At 40.1% G+C, this 12,108-nt stretch overlaps 1 protein-coding gene and 1 long non-coding RNA gene across 2 annotated transcripts in view; one reads left to right on the top strand and one right to left on the bottom strand.

Annotated features, from left to right (window-relative positions):
- Positions 1-4,769: 4,769 nt before the first annotated feature.
- LOC116706150 (uncharacterized) overlaps positions 4,770-12,108 on the bottom strand; it is an 8,009-nt gene continuing 670 nt past the window's right edge. Inside the window, exons 2-3 of the long non-coding RNA XR_004336153.1 lie at positions 4,999-5,061; positions 4,770-4,782 (exon numbers count right to left, since the gene is read on the bottom strand). This is a non-coding gene — a long non-coding RNA (uncharacterized LOC116706150). The remainder of the gene's footprint in view (positions 4,783-4,998; positions 5,062-12,108) is intronic.
- LOC116706130 (uncharacterized) lies at positions 6,528-11,641 on the top strand. Its single transcript, XM_032542783.1, has 7 exons — positions 6,528-6,842; positions 7,089-7,412; positions 7,547-7,813; positions 7,960-8,043; positions 9,606-9,692; positions 9,788-9,816; positions 10,261-11,641. Exons 1-7 carry the CDS (start codon positions 6,782-6,784, stop codon positions 10,324-10,326), a joined length of 918 nt encoding a protein of 305 aa, XP_032398674.1. The 5' UTR covers positions 6,528-6,781; the 3' UTR covers positions 10,327-11,641.

Genomic DNA, 12,108 nt, shown 5'->3' with positions numbered 1-12,108 from the left:
AGGATGGGGGTGATGGGAGGGAGCGAGAGGCTCGGTCCCAGCCTCCCTCTGGCTCTCCCGCCTCATTTGCATAGCCCCGCCCCCACGATGACATCACTTCATCCTCACACACACAGCTGATGTGAGCTTTTTCTGACATTTACTTTGAGTCTCCTAATTTAACAACAAACAAAAAAAAAAGCCATATTTATTTCTGATTTATACTCAAAGATATTTAACTAAGGAGTTATATTGTAACACTTTATATTTCTTTACAAGGCTGTCACATTTTTATTTCCTGTATGTTTTTTTTTATTTATTTATTTATTATATTATGACTGCGTTATCTATTTTATGTTCTTGTTTATATTGTATTTGCAATGTCTGAATTTTTGTTGTGTTATTCCTTAAATAAATAGAAAAACAAACAAAAAAATGATGTGAGATTTTTCTGGAGAACTAAATGAAACACTGCTACATTTGTTTTGGTCTTGCCATTATACCAAGAAACTATGGAGCAGATTATAGCATTTTATTGCATATATATACATTCATATTTACCCTCAATTTACATTACTCTGGGAAAATGTATTGTTTGGATTCACTCAGTATGATAGAAAGCTTTATTCAGAGTATTACACGATACATTTAATTATTGTTTTGACCAAATTTTATTTACATAAGTCAAAGTTTTTGAAAAAGAAACCAAGCTGGCTGCCAATATTAAACACATCGTTTCCATTTCTACCTGTTCAAATAAAAAAGCTGTTAGATCACATGAACTTTGTAAGCTTTACAAAATATTGTATATGGTGTTTTTCTTGTTTTTTTTACAGTAACAGGAAACAAATATATTTCTGAGAATTTCTTCAATGCGGGTGTGTGACACACTGTAGAAATTAAGGTAAAATCTACAAGAAACAGTTGGAGCTGTTCAGGATTTTGCAAAGTTTGCCGTGATTTAACTAAGCCTCACGGTGACGACTGTATTGTAGTATAAAGAGAAGTACTTCCATTGTTATGGGTAACCAGACTACAAAGTCCCATGATCCTGCGGGGCCCGTGGTGGACGGATGAGACGGTAAAGACACGTGGTTCTGCCTGTGTGGAGCGACCTGATTGGTCAACAAAGTTTGGGTTTCCACAGACTGGTTATTACGCCCCGATAGTGTGTGTGGACCAGCGGCTTATACACTGTCCCATACCAGCAGCCTAAAATCTGCTAATATATCTACTTTTATATGTTTAACTGTTGTTAACTGCTCTTTAATGTTTAATTTCTTACACTCCAATGTAACTTTTATTGTTGTGTTTTATATTGACTGTTTTAACTGCACTTTAATGTTTAATTTCTTGCACTGCAACGTAACTTTTATTATTTTAATAGTGTTTATACTTTGAATTGCCCTGTTGCTGAAATGTGCTCTTTGCAGCCTCAGTAAATTGTAATTTCCCCACTAGGGATTAATAAATAGATTAAAATTAAAAAAATTAAAAATTAAATTAAAGCTGCCTTTCATTCGCTGGAAAAATCCGACCCAGGGAATATATGTAGTGTTCTTTTCACTGTTGGTCTTGTTTGCCGTTACAGGTCATTTATGATCATTGATAGCTTGATATTTATGCATGTAAGAGTTCAAATGCAGTTAACCAATCAGAGGGAGCTTTCAGGGCAGAGTCAGCGTGAAGTGGACCCTAGGGTGCAGGAATAGATCAGAATGTGTAAGCTAGTGGACGTGTCTCACAAATAAGGAGACGGGTCAAAGGTAACTGTCTCACAGAAATAGATCAACTGACCACTGCAGGACCAGAAGACACAGTTACAGTATATACACAGTATAAGAAACAGTTACTCTGATGTTCATCGGTCACTCTGGTGTAGACACCCGCGTGTGTGCAGAGTCGCTCGCTGTGTCAGGAAAGTTTGTTCAATGTTTGAATCAAGCTGCAAAAGATCTGAAATCATGTTTAAAGTCTTCATCATCGTCTCCTGATCTCAACCCTTTATCAATCCTCAGATTAAACATTACACAGGTTCAGAAACATTGAGAAGTTACAGTAGTCCCTTTAAGGAGGGACACCCTGACGTCATTAATCACCCTGGTGTAGGGACTTCCTGTCCACAAGGCCGACATCAGTGAAGACGTCTCTGCACGTTGACATCTGGGACCTGACTTCCAATGTGTAATCCCGGCGGTGGTGCGTTGTTGCCGGTGCTTTTATTTTGGAAATGTGATGAATGCTAACTCCTAGCAATGATTTCTTGGCGTGCATTCATCAGTGTCACCCTGCAGATGTGTTTGTGTTGTCTGTGTGGTTGCTAGGTTACCCTGCGGGACGGACAGCCCGGCTCTTCACCGGGAATGTTAAGTGATGCTCTGCAGCTCTGCGGCTCGGTGCATTCCTCGCACCGAGATACCAAAGAACTGACATGACTGTCTTTAGTCCGGCAGCAGTCCCTCTCTTTCATACGTATCGTCATAACGTAGCACTGCTAGCTGATTCTGCATCATAAGCCATCAATCAACATCCTGCACCATGCATGTTTATTAATTTATTAAGTACTCTGTGGCCTCTACTATTGTGCAATATGTAATTTCTATTCATCCACACCTTACTCATCTATATTTCTGTGCATATTTCTTTTTTTGTTGATTATAGTGTACATAGTACTATTATTATTATAACTGTTATTGTATTTGTTTCTATTTCTTATAATAATTTGTAAATTTTTCTTATGTCAATTTAGTGTTTTTTCTTCTTCTTTTGAGCTGCTGTAACACGGGAATTGCCCCAGTGGGGGATTAATAAAGTCTATCTTAATTATCTCTTCTTATAAGGTGGCCTTTTGTGTGGAATAAAAATACAATTAACAATATTTAAAGGCAAATGTCACTTTTTGTGTTTTTGTTCCTACATTTTTAAGCTTTTTTTTTTTTTAAATTTGTACTTTTTTTGACATTTTTGTCACTTTGTTTGGCATTTCATTCAAATTTTTGGCTCATTTTTTCTATTACATTTGTTCACATTTTACTCACTTTTATTGACTTTCTTTTTTACATTTGTCACACACAAGTTCTTTTATCATTTACTTTTTTCCAAATACTATGAAGTTGACAAAAAAAAACCAACTTCAATGAAAGTATTGAACTGATTATTTATTTACCGTGTGAGGAGCGTTGTTGGGGAACCATCCACGTTACTTTTTTCGACAATTTGCTTGAAAGAAACCCACATTTCTGATACAGAAACCTTTTGAAAAGGGGTCAAACTTGACCCGAAGCCAACAGGAGGGTTAAACAGTGTTGTGATGATGATCGGGACCGAGCGTGCAGATTGCTGATGAGGAACAGGTGAGAGCAGGTTCAGGTGATCCTGGATTTCCCGCCTTGCGCTTGCTGCCCGGCAACCGGAACGGGCTACGTTCAGGAACGTAACACAAAACACAAAAAACAAACCAGACAGACAGAGAAAACAAGCTCCAGGGGATGGGTTCGTGATGGAAAAACATCAAACACAAGTTGCAAAGGCCTTCTCTGTAAAGTAGCTTTTTGAACAAATGGCTCCTGAGAACAGGCTGGAAGGGAAAGTGGAACAGTGGACTCGTGCCATAAGACTTTTCTTTCTAAAAGTCTGACATGTTGCATTTTTTAAACGAGAGTAACACACATAAACAGATTCAGCAAAGATGGAAACAGTGGCAATTCCTTTTCCATACAGTGCACTTGGTCTTGAGCCATCCAGGGCCTGGGAATGCACTAATCTTAAAATAAACACATCCAGATTGTGTTGCTACGTAATCTTGGCACAGACATCAACAATGTGTGAATGTCAGGGTGTGTGTGTGTGTGTGTGTGTGTGTGTGTGTGTGTGTGGGGGGGTGGGGGGGGTTAGGGTCTAATGCTAAACTGCCTCTGTCTCGTATCTAAAGTGTATCTTTTTTTTTTTCCTCCACATTTGTCAATCTGCTTCCTTTTTTTGTTGCTTTTTAAAAAAAATCTTGACTGAGTCACCATGACACGTTAGAGAAAGGAAGAATGAGGAAGTGACACTTCACTGATTAAAGGAAGTTGATACGTTTGTTCTTAAGAAGCGACTAGTTTAAAGACTTTCAAAAAGAAGTAGCAGAGAGAGACAGAGAGACACGATGGCTGAATGCAGATGAATTAAAACATCTTTGTTGGGTTCAGGTAAAGAAGAACGGGAGAGTTGGGTTTAGGGGCAGATCGTGGGTGGGGTTATGAAATGTACGTGTCAAAGACATTCGGGACAAGAACGGGACTTTCACCCCAGTCTCTGAAGTGAAAGTCCCGTGTTGTTTGACCCATCCATCACCCCAACCAACCTCCCTATGTGGTATTTGGGTCTTTAATACTACTCGCTACTGATGTCTCCCTTAATTCTACGTCATCTTAAAACGCTGCAGAGCCCCTGCCCAGGTCTCCATACGGGTTGGTTGTCCATGACGACCTACTGTGGCCGGCCTAGTATGAATGTAAATACATCTCAGACGGTAAACTATGACTCCAGACTTGTTCTGTCAGTGTGCACACAGCAAAGCATGAGAAACCTCCTGAACTACAGTTGGACTTATGGCATCAAACAAACAGAAATGTGACAACTAACATGTAACAAAGGTTTTCAGAACAACATGAACGGACCAGACACTGCATTTGTGCCGATTGGGAGGGTGGAGGTTTGATGCTCTACCTCCAGTTATTTGGATGGATGCTTCAGTTATTTTGAAGTGGGGTTGTATGAGGTAATAAGGTGATTAGTGTGTCCCTTTCTGTCTCTCTGTCCCTCCGGACACATTGACACTTCCTCTAACCGTTCACTGCCATTCTCTTCCTGTCCACCAGATGTCCTCTGATTCTGTCTCCTGTCCCTGTCGTCTCACTCAGTTCAGTCAGGACTCTCATCAGTGTTTTAACCGTTTGTTGATACTAGTCTCAGTGAGCCCAAACCTGGCAAGGGTTAAAGTAGTTTTCAACACAATTTAGTAAAATTTACAAAAACTCATAAAGTGTGGACAGTCTGTGTATTTCTGATGCTTATCTGGTCCTCATTAGAGGGGAAAACCTGCAGAGCAACAGGGACACAAACTGCAAAGATACAAAGAGGAGCCAACAGGTGTCAGACAGTAAAACAAGCTGCATGACTGCAAACACTTATCTTAACCAACAATCTTCATGTAGTCAACTTCTTTTTTTCAGGTGTGAAAGACGTCAGTGTCCCAAATCCTCCCTGGGACTGTCCACAGTGACCACCATCTCAACATGAGGTTAATACAGTTAGTTTGTTGCAGCGTTAGATTGGATCAATGAACACAGAAACATTTAACTTTCCTCTGAGAGAGAACTACATTTAAAAATGCAAACGTGAAAGTTATGAAAGACTTTTTGGCTGTTTGGCGTCTCTAAAGTAAGACTATAAAGTCCCCCACGGTTAACTTCCTCAGTTGTCTTCTTCGTCTTTTCAGGTGTGAAATACGTCAGTGTCACAAATACTCCCTGGTACCGGTCTATAAGAGACTCAAACCGCCTACCCCTAACCTTAAAAGTCATTATCAGGAAGTGACATCGTCCTAATGTCAGGAAGTAGATGCAGCGTCTCGATTGTATGGGGTGGACAGGTGTCTTTATGCAGCTAACGACCTCAAACAGACGCATCTAATTTAGGATAATAAATGGAGTGGAGGGGGGACATTTTGAAGGCAGACTAACAGGTCTTTGAGGGTCAGAAGAATTAGCTGATAGACAGGTGTTCAAATACTTGTTTGCAGCTGTATCATACAAATAAATAGTAAAAAAATCGTACATTGTGATTTCTGGATTTTTTTTGTTTTTAGATTATGTGTCTCACAGTGGACATGCACCTACGAGGACAATTTCAGACCCCTCCACAATTTCTAAGTGGGAGAACTTGCAAAATAGCAGGGTGTTCAACTACTTATTTTCCTCACTGTTGTTACACATCAAGGTATCAGCTCTTTAGGTGTGAAGTGACTGAAGGAGACAAAGTGCAGGAGTTTCCCTTCAGCCCTCAGTCCTCAGGTGAGAAACCAGCTGAGAACATGCTGAGCTGTTTAAAGTCACTTCAAACTGATGAGAATAAATAATACCCCGGAGAGTTCTGTGAAATGACGCATTTAAAAAACATTGCTCGATCACGCAAATTTGATTCTGGGAAGTCAAAATCGTGATTAAAACGAAAATTCGATGAATTTTGCAGCCCTAGCTCATACACACACGTGAATTCTCCCTTGTGGGGGGGGTGGTTTAGACGACCGTTACGGGATTTAGCTGAAAGGGGGGAGGGACTGAGAAGTTGTCCATGTTCAAATTTGTTGCTAAATCCTAGATATTCACAATCCTACCTACAACACCTTCCATTCATAAAGACAGTGTAGATACAAGGACATACAAGGTAAATGGAACATAAAATACATAGATGTATGTACATGTATGTATACATATATATAAATAATGGCTGCTTGAAATGTAAATGAAATGTAAATGAGCATAATTAATGTTTACCTTGATTAACTTGCTGTCCCTTGAATGTGTCTTTATTGCTGTTCAGTTTATTTTCTATGTTTTGATGAAAGTAAATAAAGCTACAAGAAGTGTCACTTCGCTCATCTTGATTGAGTCACTTTAGAGAATCCAACCGACATGAAAGGAGGGATGAGGAAGTGACACGTTGCTGTTTAGAGGAAGTTGATAAAACATTTGTCTTTAAGAAGCATTTAGTTCAGAGACTTTCAATAAGAAGAAGCAGAGAGAGACGGAGAGACACGATGGCTGAATGCAGATGGACTAAAACCTCTTTATTTCTGATTCTGCTGCTTCAGTTTACAGGTAAGAATGTGTAACATGAATATGAATAATTTAAACATTAATAATGGTCATTTATTAATATCATTACGTTATTACCTAACCTTCATATAACCAAGACAGACAAGTAGTGGTTGTTTTCCAGTAAAGTGAATCAACGCGAAGCCACGATGAGGCTTTTTTGTTTCATCAAACAGTTTCTTCACAGTGACTTTAATAATCATGTTTTTACTTCTCTTTAATATTTATATATTACTGTCATCTTCTCAGCGGCAGCAACAGGACCATATGTGAGCTTCTCCACAGTCAGAGTTGGAGATGAAGTCACTTTGCCTTGTCACATACCCAGTCAGACTTGTGACAGTCTTAAGTGGATCTTCACTGATTCAAGACGCACAGCAACTGTAGATCTGGTTCGTGATGGGAGGATTGTTGAAAAAGCCAAAGCTAAATCAGACCGACTGAGTGTCACAGAGAACTGTTCTCTGGTTATAAAGAAGGTCACAGAGGAGGATGCTGGTCATTATGGATGTGAACAGTTTAGATCACAACAACTAGCTCCAGACACTGTTGTTATTCTGTCTGTTGTTACCAGTGAGTATTTACATCATAATGTTTTAAAACCTTTTTCATTAGAACAATATACTGGAACATAATAATTCTGATGACAGTGATGAAGTTATTTTATTCTTGTTGTCTTTCTCTCCCAATATCTCCATCTTCACCAGTGACTGAACATCAGGACAGTGATGAGGTGACGTTACGCTGCTCTGTGTCCACATATGGACCATGTTCACACACAGTGAAGTGGCTGTTTAAGAGTCATGATGTGGATAAAGATAACCCAGATATGAGGACATCCCAGTCTCCCTGCTGCTCCTCTGTTACCTTTCCTACTTCTCATTTTAGTTACACATCAAGGTATCAGCTCTTTAGGTGTGAAGTGACTGAAGGAGACAAAGTGCAGGAGTTTCCCTTCAGCCCTCAGTCCTCAGGTGAGAAACCAGCTGAGAACATGCTGAGCTGTTTAAAGTCACTTCAAACTGATGAGAATAAATCCATAAAATAACAGATTATTTTATGGAGTTGAAGTTTTAATGTTACATGACAACAGTTTGTTGGGTTGTGTTCATCTGTTCAGGTGGCGACACAATTAAAACAAAACCAACAACCACTGAAAGCGACGTTACATCAGGAACAAATGATGCTTCACCAAAACCACAAGGTATGACAACACGTTGATGTCTCCGTTGCTGCAATCTCTCTCTCTCTTCCTGTCAGTCTCCTTCTATCGTGTTTAACTTATTCACATGTTTTTATTTTACTCAGTAATTAATTTATTGTTCTGGGTTTTTTGTTTTTGCAATTTCTATGAAAAAAGAAAAAAAAGGGCTTCTTGGAACCAGTAAATGTGAAATCAAGACGGTGCTTTGTGGTAGAGGGCATGAACAAATACAGCTGGCATCGATGAAAACGCCAAGGGGAATACCCCAGGATCAATAGGTGGAGATGACAGGATCAATTAACCAATGACATTATCAAGCTAAGGAAATTCTGCCTCATGCATATTTTTTTGCCGATTTCCATTTCCTTTCACGTTTTTGTTGTAATTTTAAACTCTGGTGGATTTCTGAGGACTATGGTTAACTTCTCCTCAGATCTCTGCAGGGTAAATCCTGTAGGCTAAAAACGATCTGTCCAATCGGAGTTTTTTAATGTACAAGTGTTCGTCAGGCGCTCAGCACCGCCCACGACGAAAGAGACACGCAGCAGGAACCCCGTACTACATATATTGTATAAAATGAAGTTGCATGATAAAGCGGACCTATAATAACATGTATGGGGGCCTATAGCCTTTAAATATACATTTTTTGCATAGGATACCAAGCTGTTAAATAGCCTTATAATTACTGGCATGATTTTATAAATCATGTTTTAATGTTAAAACATACATGTGGTGCACATCTGTGAATGGCCTAAGTACCTACCTTCACTGTAGGTCAGTAAGCAGTAGGGCTTTATCTTTGCAAATAATATGTCAATATGTCAATATGCCCCCCTGCATTGACTCTGAGGACCCTCTAAGGGTACCGGACCCCGTGTTGAAGATCCCTAATTTCAAGAAATGCCAATTAACCCGAGCACGTTGTCCTGCCATCCCAGAATGCAGTGTGGAGTAGCCAGCCCCTCCTCCGCCGTGCAGCGTGTGGATGGTCTGACGAAGCCAGACTAGAGAGTGGTTGACCCTGATTACTGAATGTCTCCACCTGCTGTTTTGCTGTTCTTTGTTATTGTTTCACTTCAGTCTTTGGCCTGAAGAAGACTGGACGCCAAAATGCATTGAAGTAATGTTTTTAATGAATAATCATTTAATGATTTAATGATTCTAGTGAGAATGGACCAGATGGATTAAAGGCATTGTACATTTTCCTAAAGACGAGTGCCTTGGATTTTTACTTGTTGCCGACTCACTTTCTGAAAAACCAAAACTGACCTTTGAATGTGGGCTGGTTAAAAGTAGAAAATAGAAAGCGATTGAGAAAATGGTTGACTTGATCTTAAAGAACACCATGAATAAAACTGCAGTACAAGTTTTTCTCTGAACCTAAAGACCCGGATACTTTTAATCTGATCAGCTTTAATCTGCTTTTTCTCATAGTGATGAAATCTGTTTTTCAGAATAAAACAACGTTGTATCTTTTTATTGATGTAATGGAACATTTAGACACTTTGATGTTACTAAATTTAAATAAGGTTTATTTTCTGATGTGGTCCTTGTCTCTCCAGGTTCATGGAGGTCCATCTTTGGGCCCGTGGGTTTAGCAGCTCTCATAATAATAGTTGTGGCGGTCAACATGTGGACGAGAGCTAAAGGTGAGAACATCCACAGATCAAACTTAGAAACTAGTCTGGATGAAGCTGATCTTCACCGTGGAAACTGAAGTCCTCTCTTTCTCTTGTCTCTTCAGAGAAGAAAACACAGACGGAGGACATCGCTGTGAGTTTTTACAACAAAATAATGAAATGGTTTTACAGTTGCTACTTTACACACTCTTCATTATAAACTGTAGGTTTAGATAGAAGAAGACAGGAGACGACAATAAACAGGTGAAGTGTGTGTCTGTGTGTGTCTGTGTGTGTGTGTGTGTGTGTCTGTGTATGTGTGTGTGTGTACATGTTAGTCAAACATCTATATCTTACTTTTGGTCTTAAAGTCAGTAATTGTAAAAAAAGCATTTTCTTAAATATATTTAATGAAATGTACTTGTCGTCTTTAACTTGTTTCTTATTTCCCTGAGCTAAATGTGTGTGTGTGTGTGTGTGGTGGTGTGTGTGTGTGTGTGTGTGTGTGTGTGTTTGGGGGGGTGGACCCCTCCAGACCAGAGAAGTGGGACTGGGATTGGAAAGTGTGTCTTTGATTGTGTTGTGTTGTTGTCCACAGGTGCGTTATGACGTAGATGATGATACAGTGAACTATGAGAACATCAGATCTCCTGATGGAGTCTGACCAACACTTCTGCCTCCATCAGCCTCCACCCATCAACTCCTCACCTTTTACTGGACCAGTTCAACACTGTCAATAACAAAAAGAATCATTAAGCCTTATTTTATTTTAGTCTGATGTATTTCCTGCATCGACTGTAAAAACCTTTTCTCATCTGCAGCCAGTTGAGAACAGCAGCTGGATTTGAACTTCATTTAACTCTTGGTAACTTCCTGAAATAGTCTTCCAGCTGCAGATTTCACAGCTGATTTTAAGATGTAAGACGCTTGTTGTTAAAACTCCAGCAGCTTGAGCTCAGTTTGATGTCTCTGTGTGCAGAATAACTCATTTTAATCCGCTTTCATTTAAGTCAGTCACAGTCTTCTCTGTATCTCATGTGATGACAACATTGTAGTGAACTAGAGAGGTGAATGTTGCAGGCTGCATGGTAGGTAGGCTGAAACCAGGAGACCGTGCACCGGGCTGCTGAACCAGACCGACTGGAACCGAGCAACCGTTTCTAGTCTACATGGAATCAAACGGGTGTCTTACTGCTCGTGCACCTTAGATGATTGTGTACATAGAAATTCATAAGCTACATTATGGATGGATATCACATACCAACCCGGTCTCACGCCAGTTTGTGAAACGGTCTCGTAATTTAGATTTATTATTTTGTGTCCATGTCACAATTTTCGAATGTGACTATTTCACAAACTGCTGTGACGCTGGGCTGCTCTGGGGGACGCGACAACGGGGAAATCAAACGCCACGCGTGGGACGGTGACAACAACGGGACGTAGTGGTTAGGAAAAAAATAAACGGGTAAAGGAACGGCAACACGTGGGACACGATGCCTGGTCTCCGGGGAGAAAGTCCAGTGTTGTTTGACCCATCCACCCCCCTGACCAGTCTCCCTGCACAGATTTTCGGCGTTTCAATACTATTCGCTACTGTAATCATGCTGTTATCACAAAATAGGCTTTCCATTGCAATACATTACTTTAAAATTCATTACCAACACATGAAAATGACGACATTAACGTGATCTGTGGACGAATCAGGTAGGCAGTCAGGAGGAGACCGTGCACCAGGCTACTGAACTAGACCCTAACCCTGCCTAATGCATGAGTCTCTGTAACCAAAGGGGAGTCTAGGTCCTCAAAGGTTTGAGTTATCAACTGATCCCAGACCCGTCTCCGCGCTATCCACAAAGGAACTGTTAACTTATGAATTATACATTGTTAAATAACAGGGCTGTATTTTTCTACATTAGCGTTGGCTAACTCAAAGTTTATTAAAATATAATCTGCTAATAAATGTTCACCACTTCATTCTACTCTGTGTTTTGTGATTCCTTCATGTACTAACAGAGTCATAATGGAGAGGGAATCCTTAAAGTGCTCATATTATGCTTTTTGACTTTTTCCCTTTCCTTTATTGTTATGTATATCTTCTTTGTGCATGTAATAGGTTTACAAAGTGAAAAAGCCCAAAGTCCCCCCCCCCCAAAGGGAGTTACCATCTCCAACAGAAAACACTGATCACACCCTGCTCCAAACAGCTCTGTTGTAGTCCAGCCTTTACTTCAGAGACAAACACACGTTCTAATGCTCGTCTAGCTGCTAGCGTGGCACGCCCTCATTCTCTGCTTCTGACTGGCTAGTAGTCCTTACCTAGGTACTGTCAGGGCCCTCATTCTCTGCTTCTGACTGGCTAGTAGTCCTTACCTAGGTACTGAGCATGTGCGACTCCAAAAACAAAGATGGATCAGAAGTGAGATGCTTCACTCTGTAGCTAAAACAG

This window comes from Etheostoma spectabile, chromosome 18 (genome assembly GCF_008692095.1).
Source record: "Etheostoma spectabile isolate EspeVRDwgs_2016 chromosome 18, UIUC_Espe_1.0, whole genome shotgun sequence".
In the NCBI taxonomy this organism is placed as follows: domain Eukaryota; kingdom Metazoa; phylum Chordata; class Actinopteri; order Perciformes; family Percidae; genus Etheostoma; species Etheostoma spectabile.
Note: the sequence above shows the minus strand (reverse complement) of the source record. Positions and strands in the feature narration are given on the sequence as shown.